The sequence below is a fragment of the Temnothorax longispinosus genome, chromosome 3 (genome assembly GCF_030848805.1).
Source record: "Temnothorax longispinosus isolate EJ_2023e chromosome 3, Tlon_JGU_v1, whole genome shotgun sequence".
NCBI classification, from domain to species: Eukaryota; Metazoa; Arthropoda; class Insecta; order Hymenoptera; family Formicidae; genus Temnothorax; species Temnothorax longispinosus.
The window spans coordinates 21,560,290-21,585,900 of NC_092360.1; the positions used below are offsets into that span (position 1 = coordinate 21,560,290).

General features: G+C 36.6%; 3 protein-coding genes and 1 pseudogene across 6 annotated transcripts; all 4 read right to left on the reverse strand.

Moving 5' to 3' along the window:
* Positions 1-93: 93 nt before the first annotated feature.
* Positions 94-4,515, reverse strand: LOC139809988 (kelch-like protein 5). Of its 3 annotated transcripts, none has more exons than XM_071773322.1 (10): positions 4,381-4,515; positions 3,818-3,979; positions 3,346-3,659; positions 3,031-3,126; positions 2,770-2,959; positions 2,361-2,603; positions 1,021-1,183; positions 637-849; positions 397-568; positions 94-305 (listed from the first exon to the last, which is right to left on the reverse strand). In XM_071773322.1, the coding sequence occupies exons 1-10, from the start codon at positions 4,481-4,483 to the stop codon at positions 237-239; spliced, it is 1,725 nt and encodes a 574-aa protein (XP_071629423.1). In that variant the 5' UTR covers positions 4,484-4,515; the 3' UTR covers positions 94-236. The 3 variants fall into 3 exon arrangements, with proteins under 3 accessions (XP_071629423.1, XP_071629422.1, XP_071629424.1); XM_071773321.1 differs by having other exon boundaries at positions 2,361-2,618; XM_071773323.1 differs by lacking the exon at positions 4,381-4,515 and having other exon boundaries at positions 2,361-2,618; positions 3,789-3,979.
* Positions 4,380-14,295, reverse strand: LOC139810145 (uncharacterized; annotated as a pseudogene).
* LOC139809986 (kelch-like protein 5) lies at positions 14,160-19,147 on the reverse strand. The gene is made up of 10 exons (XM_071773319.1): positions 18,109-19,147; positions 17,554-17,715; positions 17,087-17,400; positions 16,756-16,851; positions 16,493-16,682; positions 16,117-16,341; positions 15,855-16,017; positions 15,470-15,682; positions 15,230-15,401; positions 14,160-15,138 (listed from the first exon to the last, which is right to left on the reverse strand). Exons 1-10 carry the CDS (start codon positions 18,359-18,361, stop codon positions 15,070-15,072), a joined length of 1,857 nt encoding a protein of 618 aa, XP_071629420.1. The 5' UTR covers positions 18,362-19,147; the 3' UTR covers positions 14,160-15,069.
* Positions 19,148-19,295: 148 nt separating this feature from the next.
* LOC139809985 (mucolipin-3) lies at positions 19,296-25,278 on the reverse strand. Of its 2 annotated transcripts, none has more exons than XM_071773318.1 (4): positions 25,158-25,278; positions 24,764-25,043; positions 22,487-22,772; positions 19,296-22,176 (listed from the first exon to the last, which is right to left on the reverse strand). In XM_071773318.1, the coding sequence occupies exons 2-4, from the start codon at positions 24,907-24,909 to the stop codon at positions 20,719-20,721; spliced, it is 1,890 nt and encodes a 629-aa protein (XP_071629419.1). In that variant the 5' UTR covers positions 24,910-25,043; positions 25,158-25,278; the 3' UTR covers positions 19,296-20,718. The 2 variants fall into 2 exon arrangements, with proteins under 2 accessions (XP_071629419.1, XP_071629418.1); XM_071773317.1 differs by having other exon boundaries at positions 24,764-25,080.
* Positions 25,279-25,611: the final 333 nt, after the last annotated feature.

Sequence of the window (25,611 nt, forward strand, 5' to 3'; positions counted from 1 at the left end):
CCCGTACATCTGAATTTAAAGCGACTTACTGAAACCTCATAGGAGACCTTATGTTCCACTTAGGACTTAAAGGAACTAATCATTATCATCATGTACATACAAATAAGTGCCAAATATAATGTTTGATAGTTACAATTAATGGTTGAAATTTTTTCAATACACCTAAATCATATGTAATTACAAATATAAATTGCATAATTAGCAAGTCCAATTACTGATCGTTTAGTAAAAATAATCTACATGTTATTAGTTAAATTTTTTACAACAACACACGGTCCCATACGGCCAGCCTTAAGAGGAGCAACCTGCAAACATAAACATGTTTAAGTTTACAAAATACATTTACAATTATTTCTATTTACCATATTCAATTACGTAAATAGTTTATACACTCACAGGTTCCCATTCGTTGAGATGTGGATCGTAGGCTTCCACTAGTGTGAGATATTGTCGGCCGTCGAATCCTCCCACGGCCATAAGTCGGTCACCTAATACGCACACACCAACTGCATTCCGGGGCACACTCATTGGCGCAACCATAGTCCACGTATCGGTTTTAGGATCATATCTATATTGTTGCATCGCATTATATATAACTTGAAAGTTTTAACATATAATGTAACAGCGGCTTTATACCTTTCTACACAGTCGAATCTGCGAACATTGAAATTGGTACGTGAAGTGTCCTGACCACCGAGTGCATAAAGACAACCATTCATTACTCCTACGCCTACCCAGCCTCGTCTCTTCGACATAGGTGCGCACGGTGTCCATTTGTTCGTGTGCGGATCATAACATTCTACCGTAGTTAAGGAGGAACTGATATCTCTTCCTCCTACGGCATACAATCTAAAACGTCATAAAATTTTAATATCAAATTTATTTTAAAGATTTTAATATTTAATAAGATTTAAATTTAATAAAATAATATTTATACAAAGACACGTACTAAAAAGGAAATTAAAATGATTGAAAACAGATATGACATATAAATTTAATAATTTATCTGTAAAGACTCACTTATCATTTAACACAGCTACACCGACTCCAGCTCTTTGTACGGACATTGGACATATTGAACTCCACTGATCTGTTCCCGGATCCCATCTCTCTACCGCATTAAGAAAACAATCATTGTTGTGACCACCAACAGCATATAAAAGTCCACCTAAGACCGCCACTCCTAAAATAGAATATTATAACGTATTTGCCAAGGTCTGATTATGAATAAATGAAATAAATTGCACATTAAGGCTCCTGGATGGTCACCGCGGCCATATTGGATTATTACTATCGAGACGAGGAAAACACCCAATTTTGTTGTGCATGCCATTTTCAAATAAAAAGACATTTCAATAAAACATCACTATGGTCGGTATTCATAGTCGGTTCTTATTTTAAGACTGTCTTAAGTAATGTCTTAAAATGCTAATACGACTCTGTGATTGGTTCATAACATTAAGGGTCGACAGGAGTAACACTACCGACCTCTGTCGGGTTGCTTAGCTGCGAGTCCGTATTTTATTTATTATAAATTTTTTAAGAGCTAAAATGGAAAACCGGCTGTGTACCGGCTTGCGGCTGATCTTACTGATTAAAACGATCATAAGTTTAATGAGATTCGTTAATTAATTTGGCTAAAATTTGGGAAAAACCTTTTCTAAGCAGCTTTTCAGGCTTGCTTAGAGCTGCAAAGCTGCTTAGGAACGGTTTTTCCCAAATTTTAGCCAAATTAATTAACGAATCTCATTAAACTTGTGCTTGTTTTAATCAGTAAGATCTGCCGCAAGCTGGTACAGAGCCGGATTTTCCATTTTGGCTTTTAAAAAATTTATAATAAATAAAATACGGACTCGCAGCTAAGCAACCCGACAGAGGTCGGTAGTGTTACTCCTGTCGACCCTTAAGATATTACTTAAGACGGTCTTAAATATAAGATTCGACTATGAATACCGGTCTATAGATCGTTTCAGAACACTTCCGAAATTGACCGAAAACTACCCTTTTCCCTCGACAATAAACAAACAGCCATAAAACGAAGCCTAAACATACGGGAAAAACAGCCGTATAACGACTATCGAAAGGAGGTGAAAACGTTCCTTCCGCATGCAAATCTTACTTTTCGGTCAATTTTACGACTTTCACGAATACGTTAAACGTTAGAACACAAGCGCAGAGAGAATAATAAAGAAATAGCATGCACAACAAAATAGGTTGTCAACATGTCACAAAGGACAGAATTCTCCATTGGAAAGAGTTCTTATTTCTGCCGCGACGGTACGTCGCCACCGTCAACGCAGAGTTCTCGGCTGACCATCCAGGAGCCTTAATTTTGCAAATTCTCATGCATTTGCACATACCTAATCCTTGTCGATGAACATTCATAGGTGGCAGAGTGCTCCACGTAAGAGTGGAGAAATCGAAGCATTCTACTGTGTTCAATGTTTCTGAACATGCACTACCGCCCACCAAAATCAATTTTTTATCGACTACTACTGCGCCAAATTGACGTCTTCTTCGGCTTATGAATGATTCAGATAACCAGGGTTTATCGCAAAATTCATCTAGAGATCGCCAGGCATTATCGCGTAATGAAAATGCCTCTACAGATGGTGCATCTAGAAAGTACGTTGCAAATTATTCCGCTTGGAAAAACTAAAATAGTGCGACAATATTGGCATAACATATTTTCTTTACATTAATCGCGAACGATTAATTATCAGTTATGCGATTAATATTAAATAATTCATTTTAGATATAATAAATTACCTTCCTTGGCGTGTACCCTTCCGATAGCTAACAACGTACCCAGAGTGGCTTTTCTGGATTTCGGTCTGCCTGTTTGAAGCAAAGATATTCGCTCAGGCAGCAAATGATACTTAAATGCTTCCATTACTAATTCCTGCACCATTCTTTGGTCTTTGAACAATTCGTTATTCTCAATATTGTCAGCTATGAACTGTTTTGATTTATTTAGTGCTAATGCACAAGTTCTGTAGAGTGAAAAAATTGAGCTGTCGATGAACTTACCGCGGGTGATAGCAATGGTAATTTGACTAAACCTAATAATTTACTGGCATCTTTGCTCCTGTTTTCTGGATCGTGTTCCAGCCAAGTCACTAGAGCCTGGAATAATAATAAAACAATAACGATTCTGTTTATTCTGTATCTCAGGTTAGGTATTTTAATTGCATTTGTATGAAATATTTGCTTAAGCAATTATAGAAATATATATTTGTATATTTATATGATCAATAGTATAGCTATAAAAAACTTATCGCTATGATAACATCTCTTTTTTAATATTTCATATAAATTGGTTCGCTCAACAAACAGTTGTCTTACATGAAAGATAGTTTCTTCTGAAGGAACATTAAGATCCTCAGATTCAAGTAACTTTGCAACTTCATTGGCAGATAGCAGTAAGAATTCTTGATTTTTTGTAACTTCCATGAAATGTTTGGTAGTGTATGCGTGTGCGTATTCAAGCAATTCCGAACAACCCTGCGTATCGGCGAACATCCGTATGCCCAGACAGTTGCTTGGGTGAAGTTGTTTGACGAGAAACTGACAGCACGCTTTAATAACTGGATTCAATTGTAATAAACATGCTGTTGCAAGTAGAGTCTCTACGCTATCTTTCTGTAATTCTATGCAACCTGCAAGTATACAAAAAAACTCACGTTATTAAGAATTGACAAGAAATCCAGAAATTAACAAGAATGGCTTAAAAAAATATCTGCAAATGCCTTTATCGTAACGTTAATATTCGTGAAATGTTTTCTTACATGAAACATATCTTCTCAAGCAGAAATACCTGTATAACAATAAAGAACCAAAGCCCATAAAGCATCTCCATCAACATCCATTAATTCTATTTCATTTTGTGCCGACTCTCGCAGAGGGTTTGTGAACATGGCAGCAAAATATTCTAAGCCAGCACTGAGTACTAATCGATGAGCTGGTACACGCTTATTTCCTAAGAAAAGCACAGAACAGAGAAAAAAATATGAGAAATGGGATGTCACAAGTTCATCGAGCGCGAAGAATATTTTCAATATGTTGTGTACAAAATATACTCTCTCTTCAATTTTTACTGGTTAAAAACTTTGAATAACTTTTAATAATAAAAAGAATTTCTCTTTAAATCTTGATATTATACATGAAAATATACATAAAATTATATATGAAAATGCACATTTCACATGTAAACATATTGGGATAAAATAATAACTCTCCTCGTTTTTATTAATTAAAACATTTGATTAATCATTATCATCTGAATCATTACAAATCCAATTGACAGTTGACACATAAATGTTGTTATCACAACAAAAAGCATCCCGGAGCCGGAGCCCGGTAAAGGGCGGGTACACTCACCCGCGATCAGCGTGACGTCCGTCAGCTGTTGCTTGTGCAGATAACTCTCCATAATTCGGAGGCTACTTTCCGCGTGGTTCGGCGAGATGGACACGCATGACATTGTGGGGAAATTATTTTGAGTACGCGCTGCACCTCGAATATCAATAAAATTATGCTCATTCGACAAGTTTTGACACGAAACGAAAGAATCTGGCAGAAAAATGCGGCGGTCTGCTCTGCGAAGCGAAATATTTAGCGTTAAAGTTGACGACTCTCAAGTTAAACAAATTTTCCTACTGGACAAAACACGTCCGAACTGCCCTCCGCACGTTGAGCGAATTGCCCCGCGGCCGACCACATGTGCATGCTGAATGCTCTGTTTGCTCTGTTAGCTCTGTGGCCACATGCGCATGCTCCATGGTCGCACGCGCAGACAAAAGTGCGCGAATTTGAAACGTATGCATTAGTCCAAAATATAGCTAAAAATTGACAGGTGTATCTCCTATTTGTCACCATGCCAAGGTGCTGTGGGCTAATCACCCAGTACATCTGAATTTAAAGCGATTACTGAAACCTCATAGGAGACCTCATGTTCCACTTGGGATTTAAAGGAACTAATCATTATCATCACGTACAAACAAGTGCCAATATAATGTTTGATAGTTACAATGCTTGAAATTTTTTCAATACAGTACGAAAATGTGTAAAAATTCTACAAAAATTGTTACAAGCTAGGAAGAAATATAATACTTATTTAAATGTAAAATTATCTAAAATTGTTTCAGAAAAATAACAATGTGACTATTTTAACATGCATGCAATATCACAAGAGAGCAGATTCTGTCTATTTCTTAAACACCTAAATCATATGTAATTACACATATAAATTGCATAATTAGCAAGTCCAGTTACTGATAGTTTAGTAAAAATAATCTACATGTTATTGTTTAATTTTTTACAACAACGCAAGTTCCCGCACGGCCAGCCTTAAGAGGAGCAACCTACAAACATAAAAATGTTTAAGTTTACAAAATACATTTACAATTATTTCTATTTACCATTTTCAATTACAGGAATAGTTTATACACTCACAGGTTCCCATTCGTTGATATGTGGATTGTAGGCTTCCACTAGTGTGAGAATTTGATGGCCGTCGTATCCTCCCACGGCCATAAGTCGGTCACCTAATACGCACACACCAACTTCACTCCGGGGCACACTCATTGGCGCAACCATAGTCCACGTATCGGTTTTAGGATCATATCTAAATTGTTACATCGCATTATATATAACTTGAAAGTTTTAACATATAATGTAACAGCGGCTTTATACCTTTCCACACAGTCCAATATGCCAGCATTGGGATTGTAAGCTGGAGCGTCGTAACCACCGAGTGCATAAAGACAACCATTCACTACTCCTACGCCTACGTTGACTCGTCTCTTCGACATAGGTGCACACGGTGTCCATCTGTTCGTGTGCGGATCGTAACATTCTACTGTATTGAAGCAGGAACTGATATCTCCTCCTCCTACGGCATACAATCTAAAACATGATAAAAAATTTAATATTTAATCAAATTTAAAGTTGATAAAATAATATTTATACGAAGACACTAAAAGGTACTAAAAAGGAAATTAAAATGATTGAAAACAGATATGACATATAAATTTAATAATTTATCTGTAAAGACTTGCTTATCATTTAACACAGCTACACCGACTTCAGTTCTTTGTATGGACATAGGACATATTGAACTCCACTGACATGTTCCCGGATCCCATCTCTCTACCGCATTAAGAAGATAATCACCGTCGTAACCACCAACAGCATATAAAAGTCCACCTAAGACTGCCACTCCTGAGAAAGAATATTATAACGTATTTGCCAGGGTTTGATTATGAATAAATGAAATAAATGGCACATTAATTTTGCAAATTCTTATGCATTTGCACATACCTAATCCTTGTCGAGAACATTCATACGCGGTAGAGAGCTCCGCTCAAGAGTGGAGAAATCGACGCATTCTACCGTGTTTAATGTTTTTTAAACCCTTTCTACCGCCCGCGACAATCAATTTTTTATCGACTACTACTGCGCCAAATTGAAATCTTCCACGGCTTATAAGTGATACAGCAAATGATACAGATGACCAGGATTTATCGCAAAATTCTAGAGATCTCCAGGCATTATCGCGTAATGAAAATGCCTCTACAGATGGTGCACCTAGAAAGTACGTTGCAAATTATTTCGCTTGGAAAAACTAAAATAGTGCGACAATATTGGCATAACATATTTTCTTTACATTAATCGATCGATTAATTATCAGTTATGCAATTAATATTAAATCATTCATTTTGAATATAATAAATTACTTTGATAGGCGTTCTTCCTTCCGATAGCTAACAACGTACCCACAGTGGCTTTTCTGGGTTTCGTTCTGCCTGTTTGAAGCAAAGGTCTTTGCTCAGGCAGCAAATGATACTTAAATGCTTCCATTACTAATTCCTGCACCATTCTTTGGTCTTTGAACATTTCGTTACTCTCAATATTGTTAGCTATAAACTGTTTTGATTTATTAGTGCTAATGCACGAGTTCTGTCGAGTGAAAAAATTGAGCTGTCGATGAACTTACCGCGGGTGATAGCAATGGTAATTTGACTAAACCTAATAATTTACTGGCATCTTTGCTCCTGTTTTCTGGATCGTGTTCCAGCCAAGTCACTAAAGCCTGAAATAATAATAAAACAATAACGATTCTATTTATTCTGTATCTCAGTTTAGATATTTTAATTGCACTTGTATGAAATATTTGTTTAAGCAATTATAGAAATACATATTTGTATATTTATGATTAATAGTATAGCTATAAAAAACTTATCGCTATGATAACATCTCCTTCTTAATATTTCATATAAATGGGTTCGCTCAACAAACAGTTGTCTTACATGAAAGACAGTTTCTTCCGAGGGAACATTAAGATCCTCAGATTCCAGTAACTTCGCAACTTCATTGGCAGATAGCAGTAAGAATTCTTGATTTTTTGTAACTTCCATGAAATTTTTGGTAATGTATGCGTGTGCGTATTCAACCAATTCCGAACAACCCTGCGTATCGGCGAACCTCCGTATGCCCAGACAGTTGCTTGGGTGAAGTTGTTTGACGAGAAACTGACAGCACGCTTTAATAACTGGATTCAATTGTAATAAACATGCTGCTGCAAGTAGAGTTTCTACGCTATCTTCCTGCAATTCTATGCGACCTGCAAGTATACAAAAACATTAAGAATTGATAAGAAATCCAAAAATTAACAAGAACGGCTTAAAAAAAATTTCTGCAAATGCCTTTATCGTAACGTTAATATTCGTAAAATGTTTTCTTACATTAAACATATTTTCTCAAGCAGAATTACCTGTATAACAATATAGAACCAAAGCCCATAAAGCATCTCCATCAACATCCATTAATTCTATTTCATTTTGTGCCGACTCTTGAAAAGAGCTTGTGAACATGGCAGCAAAAATATTCAGTGCTAGCACTGAGTACTAATCGATGAGCTGGGACACGCTTGTTTCCTAAGAAAAAAACACAGAACAAAGAAAAAAAATATGAGAAATGGGACGTCACAAGTTCATCGAGTGCGAAGAATATTTCCAATATGTTGTGTACAAAATATACTCTCTCTTCAATTTTTACTGGTTAAAAACTTTGAATAACAACTGTTTAATAATAAAAAAATTTCTCTTTGAATCTTGATATTATACATAAAAATATACATCAAATTATATATATAAAAATGCACATTTTATGTAAACATATATTGAGATAAAATAATAACTCCTCGTTCTTATTAATTAAAACATTTGATTAATCATTATCTGAATCATTACAAGTCCAATTGACAGTTGACACATAGATGCGTGGTTATCAAAACAAAAAGCACCCCGGAGCCCGGTACGGAAGGACGGGTACATACACTCACCCGCGATCAGCGTGACGTCTGTCAGCTGTTGCTTGTGCAGATAACTCTCCATAATTCGGAGGCTACTTTCCGCGTGCTTCGGCGAGATGGACACGCATGACATTGTGGGCACTACTTGAAAAGAGCTGTTCGTTCTGGATGCGAGGTTGACTCAAAAGATTGTGTATACTTAATAAACTTTATTCTTACAACTGAACCTCGTGAATATCCGAAGTAGAGACAAAGGAAAACTAGATAAATCTAAAGAATAGTGGCCTCCTCACCGATATCGTTGAACTTAAGCTTAATCGATGCGTTTTTGCACAAAACGACCGAACCTGGCAGAAAAAAGTACGTTTCAAATTCGCTTACTATTGCATGCGCTTGCGGCCACGGAGCATGCGCATGTGGCCGCGGGCCCGCGCGGGGCATGTTGTAGTCGCTACATTGTCGGTATGACAGGTTTCATAACCTGATGCAACGAAAATGTTGTTGTTGTTAGCTGGAGTCGATAGATTAGATCGCGAACTCACTGTAGGACAAATGCAAGTTATATAATTTTCGACGGCTCCAGGGGGCTTATTATTACGGTTCTTGAAACGAGGTGAAAGTTACAAAAGTGAGAAAATTCACTAGGGTATCTATGATTTTATTGGTCGAAATCTAGTAAATCTGTTCACTTTTATAATTTTCACCTCGTTTCAAGAACCGTAATCGACCCCCAGAGCATCCCCTAAAGCCGAACTCGATCGGTGTCGGTAAAGAAGACCGGCAAACTATATCTGTCCTTGTATAGACAAAGATATAGACAAGGATAGCACGCTACATTGCACGATGCACGTCGACATTATACTTTTATATTACGCTTCCAAATCTTGATTTGGAGGGTTTATCGATGTTTTTCTTGTTGTGCAATTCGGGGGAACTTGTTTTCGCGTTCGTACCAATGGTATATCTCTTATATGAAATACATCTTGTGACGAGATGACAGCTCGCCGCAACTCGAGACGCCATATTGGGATAAAAGTAGGATAAGGAAATCTGTACTTCCGTAATTTTTTCTCGTTTCTATATAAAATCAGAGTTCCCCCGAATCATTAATGTATGTACTGCAATTCTGGAGAAGGATTTTTAATTCTGTCAAATTAATACGACGCTACGTGCCGACAAAAAATGCCGGTAAAACAGACGGCTCCAGCATTCCCTTAATAATAATTTTATTTATTTCAAGAGATTATAACCACCAAATATAGAAATATATATCATACATGTGTAAGTAAAGATATTTATCTTGATGAGAAAAATAAATTTGTTCTTATGTATGTATATAATCTTCCTTTAACAAACTTCAAGTTTATTAAATTTTGATTTTTCTTGTCAGTATAATCTCACGCACAGACATCGCAATCACTCGAAGTATTTATATCTTCAATATTAATTTTTTTCCTGTTTCTCTCTAGCACTCTTGATTTATCAATCATTTTTAATATAACTGGATACAATTTATTACATATGATTTATTATAAAAAATAATATAGACATTTATGAAAAACAATGTTACTTTTATGAGAGGAAACATGTTTATATGTATGTATATGTATATCTATATTTTATTAAAAATTGTACTTATATTCTATACTCTGTTCAATGAGAGAATATGGATGGATCGAAAACTCGCCCGTTTCGCGCAGATCTCCGTCCACCACAAATATCTACTTCATAGACAGCAGACATCTGTGGATTAATATGATGGACAAATTTCAACATTGTCAATTCATTATTCATTACACTAAAAATTTATATAAAATCGAGGTATTATGTACCAATAAAGGTAGCAGTGTAGTCTATTGGTAAAGCGCCAGATTGTAATCATAAAAATCTGGGCTCGAGTCCATTCTGTGATCATGGGAATTTTAATATTCTAAACTGCCCTTTCGCATGAGAAATTAACGAAGAGGGGGAGGACTTGCCTTTCGAAAAGACATTAAATCATTGGTCCAAAATATAGCTGAAAATTGATAGGTGTATCTCCTATTTGTCACCATGCCAAGGTGCTGTGGGCTAATCACCCCCCGTACATCTGAATTTAAAGCGACTTACTGAAACCTCATAGGAGACTTTATGTTCCACTTAGGACTTAAAGGAACTAATCATTATCATCATGTACAAATAAGTGCCAAATATAATGTTTGATAGTTACAATTAATGGTTGAAATTTTTTCAATACACCTAAATCATATGTAATTACAAATATAAATTACATAATTAGCAAGTCCAATTACTGATCGTTTAGTAAAAATAATCTACATGTTATTAGTTAAATTTTTTACAACAACACACGGTCCCTCACGGCCAGCATTAAGAGGAGCAACCTGCAAACATAAACATGTTTAAGTTTACAAAATACATTTACAATTATTCCTATTTACCATATTCAATTACAGGAATAGTTTATACACTCACAGGTTCCCATTCGTTGAGATGTGGATCGTAGGCTTCCACTAGTGTGAGATATTGTTGGCCGTTGTATCCTCCCACGGCCATAAGTCGGTCACCTAATACGCACACACCAACTCTACTCCGGGGCACACTCATTGGCGCAACCATAGTCCACGTATCGGTTTTAGGATCATATCTATATATTGTTACATCGCATTATATATAACTTGAAAGCTTTAACATATAATGTAACAGCGGCTTTGTACCTTTCTACACAGTCGAATCTGCTAACATTGGGATCGCCAAGTAAACGGTCGACGACCACCGAGTGCATAAAGACAACCATTCACTACTCCTACGCCTACGCCGCCTCGTCTCTTCGACATAGGTGCGCACGGTGTCCATTTGTTCGTGTGCGGATCGTAACATTCTACTGTATTTAAGCAGGAACTGATATCTCCTCCTCCTACGGCATACAATCTAAAACATGATAAAAAATTTAATATTTAATCAAATTTAAAGTTGATAAAATAATATTTATACGAAGACACTAAAAGGTACTAAAAAGGAAATTAAAATGATTGAAAACAGATATGACATATAAATTTAATAATTTATCTGTAAAGACTTACTTATCATTTAACACAGCTACACCGACTCCACATCTTTGTACGGACATAGGACATATTGAACTCCACTGACTTGTTCCTGGATCCCATCTCTCTACCGCATTAAGAAAACAACGACCGTCGTGACCACCAACAGCATATAAAAATCCACCTAAGACTGCCACTCCTGAGAAAGAATATTATAACGTATTTGCCAGGGTTTGATTATGAATAAATGAAATAAATTGCACATTAAGGCTCCTGGATGGTCACCGCGGCCATATTGGATTATTACTATCGAGACGAGGAAAACACCCAATTTTGTTGTGCATGCCATTTTCAAATAAAAAGACATTTCAATAAAACATCACTATAGATCGTTTCAGAACACTTCCGAAATTGACCGAAAACTACCCTTTTCCCTCGACAATAAACAAACAGCCATAAAACGAAGCCTAAACATACGGGAAAAACAGCCGTTTAACGACTATCGAAAGGAGGTGAAAACGTTCCTTCCGCATGCAAATCTTACTTTTCGGTCAATTTTACGACTTTCACGAATACGTTAAACGTTAGAACACAAGCGCAGAGAGAATAATAAAGAAATAGCATGCACAACAAAATAGGTTGTCAACATGTCACAAAGGACAGAATTCTCCATTGGAAAGAGTTCTTATTTCTGCCGCGACGGTACGTCGCCACCGTCAACGCAGAGTTCTCGGCTGACCATCCAGGAGCCTTAATTTTGCAAATTCTCATGCATTTGCACATACCTAATCCTTGTCGATGAACATTCATAGGTGGTAGAGTGCTCCACGTAAAAGTGGAGAAATCGAAGCATTCTACTGTGTTCAATGTTTCTGAACCGTCATTACCGCCCACAAAAATCAATTTTTTATCGACTACTACTGCGCCAAATAGACATCTTGTTCGGCTTATGAGTGATTCAGATGACCAGGGTTTATCGCAAAATTCATCTAGAGATCGCCATGCATTATCGTGTAATGAAAATGCCTCTACAGATGATGCATCTAGAAAGTACGTTGCAAATTATTTCGTTTGGAAAAACTAAAATAGTGCGACAATATTGGCATAACATATTTTCTTTACATTAATCGCGAACGATTAATTATCAGTTATGCGATTAATATTAAATAATTCATTTTAGATATAATAAATTACCTTCCTTGGCGTGTACCCTTCCGACAGCTAACAACGTACCCACAGTGGCTTTTCTGGGTTTTGTTCTGCCTGTTTGAAGCAAAAGTCTTCGCTCAGGCAGCAAATGATACTTCAATGCTTCCATTACTAATTCCTGCGCCATTCTTTGGTCTTTGAACATTTCGTTACTCTCAATATTGTCAGCTATAAACTGTTTTGATTTATTAGTGAGCTAATGCACAATTCTGTCGAGTGAAAAAATTGAGCTGTCGATGAACTTACCGCGGGTGATAGCAATGGTAATTTGACTAAACCTAATAATTTACTGGCATCTTTGCTCCTGTTTTCCGGATCGTGTTCCAGCCAAGTCACTAGAGCCTGAAACAATAATGATAACGATTCTATTTATTCTGTATCTCAGCTTAGATATTTTAATTGCATTTGTATGAAATATTTGCTCAAGCAATTATAGATAGAATACATATTTGTATGTTCGTGATCAATAGTATAAAAAACTTATAGCTATGATAACATCTTCTTCTAATATTTCATATAATATTGTTTATATAATTATATCATTGTTGGTTCGCTCAACAAACAGTTGTCTTACATGAAAGATAGTTTCTTCCGAGGGAACATTAAGATCCTCAGATTCCAGTAACTTCGCAACTTCATTGGCAGATAGCAGTAAGAATTCTTGATTTTTTGTAACTTCCATGAAATGTTTGGTAGTGTATGCATGTGCGTATTCAACCAATTCCGAACAACCCTGCGTATCAGCGAACATCCGTATGCCCAGACAGTTGCTTGGGTGAAGTTGTTTGACGAGAAACTGACAGCACTCTTTAATAACTGGATTCAATTGTAACAAACATGCTGTTGCAAGTAGAGTCTCTACGCTATCTTCCTGCAATTCTATGCAACCTGCAAGTATACAAAAAAACACGTTATTAAGAATTGACAAGAAATCCAGAAATTAACAAGAATGGCTTAAAAAAATATCTGCAAATGCCTTTATCGTAACGTTAATATTCGTGAAATGTTTTCTTACATGAAACATATCTTCTCAAGCAGAAATACCTGTATAACAATATAGAACCAAAGCCCATAAAGCATCTCCATCAACATCCATTAATTCTATTTCATTTTGTGCCGACTCTCGCAGAGAGCTTGTGAACATGGCAGCAAAGTATTCAGAGCCAGCACTGAGTACTAATCGATGAGCTGGGACACGCTTATTTCCTAAGAAAAGCACAGAACAGAGTAAGAAAATATGAGAAATGGGATGTCACAAGTTCATCGAGTGCGAAGAATATTTTCAATATGTTGTGTACAAAATATACTCTCTCTTCAATTTTTACTGATTAAAAACTTTAAATAACAACTTTTAACAATAAAAAAGATTTCTCTTTGAATCTCTTGACTATACATAAAATTATATTAGAAAATGCACATTTTATGTAAACATATTGGTATAAAATAATAACTCTCCTAGTTGTTATTAATTAAAACATTTGATTAACTATTATCATCTGAATCATTATAAGTCCAATTGACAGTTGACACATAGGTGCGTTGTTATCAAAACGAAAAGCATCCCAGAGCCCGGTAAAGGGCGGGTACACTCACCCGCGATCAGCGTGACGTCTGTTAGCTGTTGCTTGTGCAGATAACTCTCCATAATTCGGAGGCTACTTTCCGCGTGCTCGGGCGAGATGGACACGCATGACATTGTGGGGAAATTATTTTGAGTACGCACTGCACCTCGAATATCAATAAAATTATGCTCATTCGACAAGTTTTGACACGAAACGAAAGAATCTGGCAGAAAAATGCGGCGGTCTGCTCTGCGAAGCGAAATATTTAGCGTTAAAGTTGACGACTCTCAGGTTAGAAAAATTTTCCTACTGGACAAAACACGTCCGAACTGCCCCCCGCACGTTGAGCGAATTGCCCGGCGGCCGACCACATGTGACTGTGACATGTGCATGCTGAATGCTCTGTTGCCACATGCGCATGCTCCGTGGTCGCACGCGCAGACAAAAGTGCGCGAATTTGAAACGTATGCATTGGTCCAAAATATAGCTAAAAATTGACAGGTGTATCTCCTATTTGTCACCATGCCAAGGTGCTGTGGGCTAATCACCCAGTACATCTGAATTTAAAGCGATTACTGAAACCTTATAGGAGACCTTATGTTCCACTTGGGATTTAAAGTAACTAATCATTATTATGATGTACAAACAAGTGCCAAATTTAATGTTTCATAGTTACAATGGTTGAAATTTTTTCAATACAGTACGAAAATGTAAAAATTCTATAAAAATTGTTACATGCTAAGAAATATAGAAGAAATATAATACCTATTTAAATGTAAATTATCTAAAATTGTTTCAGAAAATAACAATGTGATTAATTTAACATGCATGCAATATTACAAGAGAGCAGATTCTGTCATATTTCTGAAACACCTAAATCATTACAAATATAAATTGCATAATTAGCAAGTCCAATTACTGATCGTTTAGTAAAAATAATCTACATGTTATTGGTTAAATTTTTTACAACAACACAGGGTCCCGCACGGCCAACCTTAAGAGGAGCAACCTATAAATATAAAAAGGTTTAAGTTTACGAAATACATTTATAATTATTTCTATTTACCATATTCAATTACAGGAATAGTTTATACACTCACAGGTTCCCATTCGTTGAGATGTGGATCGTAGGCTTCCACTAGTGTGAGATATTGTTGGCCGTCGTATCCTCCCACGGCCATAAGTCGGTCACCTAATACGCACACACCAACTGCATCCCGGGGCACACTCATTGGCGCAACCATAGTCCACGTATCGGTTTTAGGATCATATCTATATTGTTACATCGCATTATATATAACTTGAAAGTTTTAACATATAATGTAACAGCGGCTTTATACCTTTCTACACAATCGAATCTGCTAGCATTGGGATTGCTAGCTGGAGCGTCGTGACCACCGAGTGCATAAAGGCAACCATTCACTACTCCTACGCCTACGCCGCCTCGTCTCTTCGACATAGGAGCGCACGGTGTCCATTTGTTCGTGTGCGGATCGTAACATTCTACTGTATTTAAGCAGGAACTGATATCTCTTCCTCCTACAGCGTACAATCTAAAACATCATAAAAAATTTAATATCAAATTTATTTTAAAAAATTCAATATTTAATAAGATTTAAAGTTAATAAAATAATATTTATACGAAGACACGTACTAAAAAGGAAATTAAAATGGTTGAAAACAGATATGACATATAAATTTAATAATTTATCTGTAAAGACTGACTTATCATTTAACACAGCTACACCGACTGTAGATCTTTGTATGGACATAGGACATATTGAACTCCACTGACGTGTTGCCGGATCCCATCTCTCTACCGCATCAAGAAAACTCCAACCGTCGTGACCACCAACAGCATATAAAGGTCCACCTAAGACTGCCACTCCTGAGAAAGAATATTATAACGTATTGGCTAGGGTTTGATTATGAATAAATGAAATCAACTGCACATTAATTTTGCAAATTCTCATGCATTTGCACATACCTAATCCGTGTCGATGAACATTCATAGGTGGTAAAGTGCTCCACGTAAGAGTGGAGAAATCGAAGCATTCTACTGTGTTCAATGTTTTTAAACCGTCTCTACCGCCCGCGACAATCAATTTTTTATCGACTACCACTGCGCCAAATTGTAATCTTCTACTGCTCATGGCTGCTAAAGATCTCCAAGCATTATCGCGTAATGAAAATGCATCTATAGATGTTGCACCTAGAAAGTACTTTGCAAATTATTTCGCTTGCAAAAAGTAAAATAGTGCGACAATATTGGCATAATATATTTTCTTTACATTAATCGTGATCGATTAATTATCAGTTATGCGATTAATATTAAATAATTCATTTTGGATATAATAAATTACCTTTATTGGCGTCCATCCCTCCGACAGCTAACAACGTACCCACAGTGGCTTTTCTGGGTTTTGTTCTGCCTGTTTGAAGCAAAGGTCTTCGCTCAGGCAGCAAATGATACTTCAATGCTTCCATTACTAATTCCTGCGCCATTCTTTGGTCTTTGAACATTTCGTTACTCTCAATATTGTCAGCTATAAACTGTTTTGATTTATTAGTTGAGCTAATGCACAAATTCTGTCGAGTGAAAAAATTGAGCTGTCGATGAACTTACCGCGGGTGATAGCAATGGTAATTTGACTAAACCTAATAATTTACTGGCATCTTGGCTCCTGTTTTCCGGATCGTGTTCCAGCCAAGTCACTAGAGCCTGAAACAATAATGATAACGATTCTATTTATTCTGTATCTCAGCTTAGATATTTTAATTGCATTTGTATGAAATATTTGCTCAAGCAATTATAGAAATACATATTTGTATATTCGTGATCAATAGTATAAAAAACTTATAGCTATGATAACATCTCCTTCTTAATATTTCATATAAATATTGTTTATATAATTATTATTCATATTGTTGGTTCGCTCAACAAACAGTTGTCTTACATGAAAGATAGTTTCTTCTGAAGGAACATTAAGATCCTCAGATTCAAGTAACTTTGCAACTTCATTGGCAGATAGCAGTAAGAATTCTTGATTTTTTGTAACTTCCATGAAATGTTTGGTAGTGTATGCGTGTGCGTATTCAAGCAATTCCGAACAACCCTGCGTATCGGCGAACATCCGTATGCCCAGACAGTTGCTAGGGTGAAGTTGTTTGACGAGAAATTGACAGCACGCTTTAATAACTGGATTCAATTGTAACAAACATGCCGTTGCAAGTAGAGTCTCTACGCTATCTTCCTGCAATTCTATGCAACCTGCAAGTGTACAAAAACATTAAGAATTGATAAGAAATTCAAAAATTAACAAAAGAACGGCTTAAGAAAAAATATCTGCAAATGCCTTTATCGTAACGTTAATATTTGTGAAATGTTTTCTTACATTAAACATATTTTCTCAAGCAGAATTACCTGTATAACAATATAGAACCAAAGCCCATAAAGCATCTCCATCAACATCCATTAATTCTATTTCATTTTGTGCCGACTCTCGCAGAGAGCTTGTGAACATGGCAGCAAAGTATTCAGAGCCAGCACTGAGTACTAATCGATGAGCTGGGACACGCTTATTTCCTAAGAAAAGTACAGAACAGAGAAAAAAATATAAGAAATATGGGATGTGTCACAAGTTCATCGAGTGCGAAGAATATTTTCAATATGTGATGTGTACAAAATATAATCTCTCTTCAATTTTTACTGGTTAAAAACTTTGAATAACAACTTTGAATAATATAAAGAATTTCTCTCTTTGAATCTTGATTATACATAAAAATATACATAAAATTATACATGAAAATGCACATTTTATGCAAACATTGGGATAAAATAATAACTCTCCTCGTTTTTATTAATTAAAACATTTGATTAACCATTATCATCTAAGTCCAATTGACAGTTGACACATAGATGCTGTTGTTATCAAAACAAAAAGCATCCCGGAGTCCGGTAAAGGGCGGGTACACTCACCCGCGATCAGCGTGACGTCTGTCAGCTGTTGCTTGTGCAGATAACTCTCCATAATTCGGAGGCTACTTTCCGCGTGCTTCGGCGAGATAGACACGCATGACATCATGCTGGAGATGCTGTGCTCGCTGGCGTCTTTATCCAGGCCCAGCGGGAATTCCTGCTGCTGCTGCTGCTGTTGCTGTTGCTGTTGCTGCTGCTGCTGCTCGCCTTTGTTCGCCGCTCTCGCGGGAGAGCTTCCCGCTGCTCTCGACATGTTTATTCGCGGCCGCGTTGCGGTCCTTTGTTGCGGCGAGATCGCCAACGGGGAGACGGCGCCCGGCGCGAGTTCGTCAGGATGCGCCGAGATGCGCGCCGATGTAAACAATGGATCGCGTTCAACCGCGGTCAACGACCATCGCTACCCGTCTAGCCTGTCCTACGGGTCAGCGCACTCGGCACTGCTCGGCACTGACTACTGCCGTTCCTACCAGCCGCATCGAGCCTCGAGCCTCTCGTTGTTCGCTGCGCGACGCCCGTACGTCGTGCGGAGAATAAACAAAGAGCCAGGCGGATATACAGAGCGTGGTGGTAGCGAAAGCCCAGCATGGAGCTGCATATACTGCATCGACCTACTCCTTTTTTTTTCACTTTGACACCTACTCTCTCCTTTTCACACGCCACACACGACCACACGTGCATACATTGGCATACATAGCTGCGTGTGTTACATATCTGTACACACTACAGATACTTTGCGTTGGAAGGTAGAATGTATTGGGAACGGGGCCGTTCATTTATTAAACATGAGTTTTACGCAAATGTTCATCGGACTTGAAACTAGATTTATTGATTTTTATTGTTCATAACATTATGCCGACTAGTTTAAACTGCATTCTCTTTGTCACTGGACTGGGAACCTTGAAAGATCATTTCTGGTCACCTGATTCTTTTATTTATATAGACTGCATGTCACACTTTTTAGTCACCCTTTTCTTACAAGTGAAAAAGATTTTAAGCATGACTAATGCTAATCAAAGTTGATCACAGTGACCTGTTAAAATAAATAATTCTTACATTTATTAATATATATAATCCGATGGAGCACAATATTTCTCGCTTTAAAAAAGTAAATAAAAGTATTTTTCTAATTTTATATCTAAAAGACATAAATACACAGATACAAAAAGTAGAGACGTTTACAACAGATATTAGAAAAAATGACGTTTATTGTACTTCAATGTAAATATAAATATATTTCTATGCATAAAGTTACTTTTGTGCAAGTTTATCTTACGCTTGATATAAAGATTTTTAATACAGTACACACACATATACATCAGAACTATGGCCATTATAATCATGTAATTTATTAATTGGTTGATTTATAATATTCGATATTACTATGACATCAATTTTATGTGGAATAAGCTTATAGTTGTGCTTGATATACATGTGTACGTGTATGTGTGTACGTATATATGTATATATACATACACACAGTTTAATCACTTGGGTAATTTTTACTTAAATTATATATTCAATATTCTTTTTATAACTTTGGTACATAACACTGAATTGGTCTACGTAACAATTAAGCTGCAACTCTTGTATGAGATTTCTAATCACCTACTTTACTTCTTTCAAGACTATTATTTATTAATATTATATCTATCGCAAGAGCAATGTATGTTACATAAATTCTACATGGGTTCTGAAAGTGTAAGACATATTTACGGTTACGAAGTACAATAATAAATATGTAATCATATCATACATGCAAATGTACAAGAATTTTTTCGATGAAATACTGTACACAAATTTTTGGCCTTACTTTGCATCGGTTAACAATTTAGAGGTTCCGCTCAACGTTCTTTTTTTGTCGCGTTTGTTTATGCTTTGCGACACTTATTTTACGTATTTTTAACATGTTGAAAAAATGACTCAGTCAATGTGTTGGAAGTTAATGAACTGTTAGGAAGCATTCAGTAGAAAATTATTTAATTTTGCTTTTTCTGTAGCAACCAATTATTTTATATCTATTAAAAATCAAAATAAAAGGGGAACCTAATATAATCGTACTATTATAATAAATGTTTTTGTAAAATATTACATAAATTAAACTTAGATGGCAGTAACAGAAATGTCTCGCGTTGCATAAATGTGTCGCGATTGTCGAATAAATTTACTACCAATATTATAAATGTTCATGAAAATACTTCATCGATCCGATTGCACCAACATTCAATTACAACCAACTTTCTTCCTGAATGTTACTCGATGATCTATGTTTTAATACTTAAGAAAGATCGAAACTACATTAACGATAAAAAATATTTATTTTTACTTTGTAAAAGAGAAGCTTCTTATTTTTAAAGAATTTTTAAAGATTGTTACATTTTTTCTAGTAATTATAATTTTCTTTATAAAGATACAATCTGTACCAATTACATAAAAAAAAGCCGAGTATAGTGTAACGAAATATTGTATACAATTAACTTTTCTTTATTGAAATTCAAATCAAGGCAAGAAAAATTGTAAATTGACTAAACTGAGGATATTGATGCAACCGACTTAATGTCGTACCGCGTATCCATAGCACCGTAACACCTCCAGGTGCTCTTCGTTAACGCGCTAGACGCAGATGGCTCCGCCGCATACTTGCTCGGATTTAGTTGAGGAGTCCGACTCTGAAAAGGATCCGTAAAAGGGCCTTTTCCGACAACAACAGAACCGATCAAACAACTCTGTCAAGTTGCTTCTCTCGGAGTCGTCCCTGAAGATACCGCTTGATGCCTCATCTGTGCATGGAGCTATAAACGTCTGCAGGTCGTTCTTCGGGAAACCTTCGCGATAATAGATCTTGATCGTGTCGTACGCGTCCATTATCACAGAAATAAACAGACTTAGAACAACGTAAATGTACAGCGAGATGAACGAATATAAATAGATTCTAGAGTACCACCATAACACAGCCGATTTGGAAGACGTGATGGAAAACGTGGCGAACATGTCATCGCCGTTGATTAACGCAAACAAGCACTCAGAGGTGGTCGCGAGGGAGCGAAACTTCATATTATATGGACCGAGCACCAGCCAGCCGCAGAATGTGAAACCGGCGTAAATGAGAACCGCGCATATCAAGAATCTTGCCACCTTCGGTGTCGCTTTCTTCAGAGTTAGAATGACAACGTTGTACGTCTTGAAGAAGCCAAGATAGCGCAACACACCGAACCACACAAGCAGGTTTCCGGTTCCGAGAAATATGCTGCAAATATTCCAGTGATCACTCTCGGAGTGCTTCCGTTCGATTTGTTCCTTTATGACGGTACCGATGATAATAAGTAGATCGTTGATAATGATCATGATGTACCAGAGGTTCAAGAATTCCAGTCGACCTTCGAGGCTTAGCGTTGTGCCGTACGTTTTCTTGAAGAAGTTAATAGTCTCGAACTTCAGTAACTGTGCTCTGTATATCGCTCGCGAGCACAACAGTAGAGAAATCGTACAGATCAGTATGACAAGTAAATTTAGCAGAGTCCTTAGCGCCGATTCGATGCGATTGTCCGTGATGTAACGGGTATCACCTTTGCATTGCAACTTCCTAGCGTCAGCGTCTAACGAGAGCAGCATCTGTCCATCGAAATCACGGTTGTCAAAGATGATCTTGATGTTGAAACGGTAACAATCGGGTGGCGTCATTGGTCCGGCCGCTTTCAGATTTACAGTCTTTAGAGCAAATTTGAGATGGGCGCGTACCAGCGCGGAGAAATTGACGTCAATATTTCTGTCCTGCAGAAGATTGTGCGACGAGTTAAACGTGTTGAAGGTCTCGAGACTGACGTTCATGCATGTTTCCACAATCTCACTGTCAAACACGTAGCTCTCATTGAAACCGAATATGATGCCCTCCTTATACTGATAAAGACATAGGGCTACAGGACCGACCGAATTGTCTTCGGCAATGTAGGAGTACGAGCCGATAGCGTCGTCAACGTTGTAATAACTGTGTAGAGCGTAATCGATAGTATCGTAAAAATCGCTTCGCTTGTAGATAGCCAACGGTCCTGTCGCAGGTGGATATGCAGGTACCTGAAGCATTTACGAGCGCCATAAGTTTACATTTATATGCTTACCATTTGATATAATAAAAAAGAAAGAAAAATATCAATTCAAATGGGATAATTTCTTATTACGCCATAATCTATCTAGGCGTTACGAATTAAGACACAAAGTGGTGAAAATATAGTAATTATTTAAGCTTCTAAAACTATTTCGAGTTATATGATAAATTATATTATTGAAGTATCTTTCATGTTATTCTCATCTTCTGTTAGAGAGCATTAAAAAATAAACATCTAGATTTATGAATATATGAATGAAATGCAATCAAATTGCATACCTCTTGAGCAGATTCCCATCCCATTAAAAAAAGATGGGAGAACGTGATTCGGTTGTCCCAAGTGTAATTTACGTGCATATAATTGCTGTGTGCGAATAAACAGAGCTGTACGGTTACAAGGATGATCTTGATAACCTGGACGACAAACTTGTAAGGGAAACGTCGTTTCGCTTGCCACTTTTCGACCGGATTCATAAAGAAGAATCGCAGTTTGCGCCGCATTTTATCCTCCGCAAACGTCACAATTGGGCAAGTCTTGCATTCCAGTGGCGTAGAATGATTTTGCCTATAATACATAAAATGCATTTTACATTTATTATTTCATATAGCATTTCCATGAAACTTTCTAAATATAATATCAGAGCTTATTATATTAAATCATGAGTAAAATTCTGTTATAATAAATATTGTTTTCTAATAATCTGTAATTTTCTGTTATATTTTTTTTGTAATAAGATGTAATAAGATAATGGTTTTTGTCGAAAAGAATTTTTAATTATATTTAATCTTAGTAATAATATCATACATTAGTTTAGATATTTATTTATATTACTGATTTCCACTAGTTGTTATTGACTTCTTTTTTCCTTCTTCATCCGCCTTACATTTTTGTAACTGATATACAGAAATAAATATAAAGATTTTTTTCTATTCACAGAAAATTCAATTAATCTCGTATGCAAAGCTAAGGCACTCTTGATAAAAATATCTAGTTTGTGATAATGACGACATTTCCGAGTATGGTAAAAATGGTATAATATAATACTTGAAAATGTGATAACATGTATTTAAGCAGAGATTATAGGTATTCACGTAGGCGCAGCGTGGTAAAACATATGTCAGTTATTGTAGATAGTGATTTTTTGTTGATTGATCATAAATTACTTTAAATAAAAAAAAGTGCATATCTGGTACTTATCTTATCTGTGAGAATACGTCGACTAGTGAATTAGAAGTTAAATAGATTACATACAAGCAAGTAGTTATTAATAATACTATAATAACTTCTACTAAATGTTAATGCATAATTATGGGATTATGTCATATAAGAAATTACTCTTAATTTATCAAATTATGATTAATTTGTACTAACAAAAATTATTTTTATCATATTCAATATTAACAGTAATGTATTTGCATAAAAATGTAGAAAAAATGCAAAATAAACAATATAAGTTGGATTTATAAGAGTTAATTATAATAATGAATCAATGAAATCAGCACAGTAATATTACTGATTGAAAAACAATGTGTTTTTAACGATAATAATGTCACATAGACGAATTTTGCAACATACCTTATTTCGATAGCATAAATATGAAATATCTAATACATTTATATTTGGTATAAGAATCAAAATATTGTACATATAAAGACTTGTATGATATTAAACGTGCATTGTATTCAATGCCAATTCGTGTTTATTTCTTCAACACAATTGTTGTTAGGAAAATATATGTAAAAGAAAATAGACGATATATTATATTCTTTATGGTAAAAAATGATGCAATTTATAAATTCTCATTTACGTTTTTCGTTGACGATTATGTGGCAGATAAGCAATAGTTTTTTTTTACATGGTCCGCTCATATATTCTCCGAACAGTCTCTAATACATACATGAAGTAGAATTGGTTGTGATTTCTTCCAAGCTATTGCTTAGGAATTTTATCGTGGAATATTCGCGCATTTGGATTGTAGAAACATAAAAATGTCGAAAAAACTGAACAAAGCAACGTTTATTTTGGGAGCTTTCCAACAAGCGACACAAGTTGACACAAACGTCGTTCTATCTTTCTTTTTTGGCAATGAGTAACAAAGACAAAACGACACTTGTGTCGACTTGTGTCGCTTGCTGGGAAGCTCCAATTATAACTGATATAAACGTTGCTTTGTTTACACATATTAGGTGCTTTCCATTTACATTAAAACTCAGATAATTCTCACTTGTGACGTCGTTCTATCCTTTTTGGCAATTAATGAGTAATAAAAACAGAATTATGTCACAAGTGAGAATTATCTAAGTTTTGATGTAAATGGAAAGCATCTAATATCAACTTATATTATGACTTTATGTTATCAACGTTTATATTATAAAATAACAGAGCAGAGTCCACTCGGTTGTGAGACAAAGAAATGCAATAATACCAAGTCTATTACATGCCATCAACCTAATTATCAATGTAATTTAATAGCGCTCGTGATAAGTGGCGAATACAATTACAACAGTCTTCGGCTCGACTGACAATTTTGATAAGCACTCTCGCGTTACACGAACCTCTGCTCGCTGGCCTCGTTCAGCAATGTGTTCTCGCTGGCGATCTCTTCCTCCTCGCTGTCGTTACCGTAGCTCCAGGTACGGTTCTGCAGCTTGTTCCCGACCGAGGTGTCCTCGTGCTGGGGGGTCCTCTTGCGCGCCTCCATCCTCCGTGAAACTCCGATGTACGATCGAAGAGTGAGTCAACGATGAGCGTACGCACACGTGGAAGTGTCAACAAAGCCCAACAAGCGAGCGTCCTATCCCGCGGAGTCCTCGTCGTCGTCGCTCCACCCTCCAACTGTCGATGAAACATCCAGCTGTTCACATGCGTGGATCTGCGCGGACGATTTCAGTTCGGAATGAGTACCGCGTATTTGACGTCATCGTGCCGATAGATTAAACAAATGCGTACCTGAGCGCGACGAGTATTTAGCAGCAGACGCAGCGACGTCGAATCACCAGCCATCGCACGCCACCCACCTCGATGCAACGACCGAGCTCGACTGCGCGCAGCAGCGCGCAGCGCGCGCGCGCTCTAGTGAGCGACGCCGCTGATTGGTTTGCGCGCGCGGCGGAGGGAAGGCGAGGATGTGACGCGACGCAAGTCGCAACTCTCGCAATCGCAAGTCGCACTTCTCGTTCTTCTCTCTCTCGAGACTCTCAAGGACTCGAGTACTTTATAGTTCTTCCGTTGGATATAATATCGTGTTGTCACGAAACGTTATTATAGTTCGAAGAATCAATGATTACTGGCTAAGAACAGTAAGAACAATAGAATTCTTTGTCAGATATACTTGGATATACTACACTGTTCTAACGGGTGTCTCTTTTGCATGAAACGTTCAGCTGATAAGCATTCAGGGATC

Bases quoted from the DNA above. Each gene is read 5' to 3' on its own strand.
- LOC139809988 (XM_071773321.1), bottom strand. From the start codon at position 4,483: ATGTCATGCGTGTCCATCTCGCCGAACCACGCGGAAAGTAGCCTCCGA. The intron at 2,960-3,030 runs GTAAGTTCATCG...AAATCAAAACAG, and splicing joins TACCATTGCTATCACCCGCG to TTCATAGCTGACAATATTGA. The intron at 306-396 runs GTGAGTGTATAA...TTATGTTTGCAG, and splicing joins ATCTCAACGAATGGGAACCT to GTTGCTCCTCTTAAGGCTGG.
- LOC139809986 (XM_071773319.1), bottom strand. From the start codon at position 18,361: ATGTCGAGAGCAGCGGGAAGCTCTCCCGCGAGAGCGGCGAACAAAGGC. The intron at 17,716-18,108 runs GTGAGTGTACCC...TACTTTTCTTAG, and splicing joins AGACGTCACGCTGATCGCGG to GAAATAAGCGTGTCCCAGCT. The intron at 16,018-16,116 runs GTATGTGCAAAT...ATTCTTTCTCAG, and splicing joins TGTTCATCGACACGGATTAG to GAGTGGCAGTCTTAGGTGGA.
- LOC139809985 (XM_071773318.1), bottom strand. From the start codon at position 24,909: ATGGAGGCGCGCAAGAGGACCCCCCAGCACGAGGACACCTCGGTCGGG. The intron at 22,773-24,763 runs GTTCGTGTAACG...TATGTATTATAG, and splicing joins AACGAGGCCAGCGAGCAGAG to GCAAAATCATTCTACGCCAC. The intron at 22,177-22,486 runs GTATGCAATTTG...TAAATGCTTCAG, and splicing joins GATGGGAATCTGCTCAAGAG to GTACCTGCATATCCACCTGC.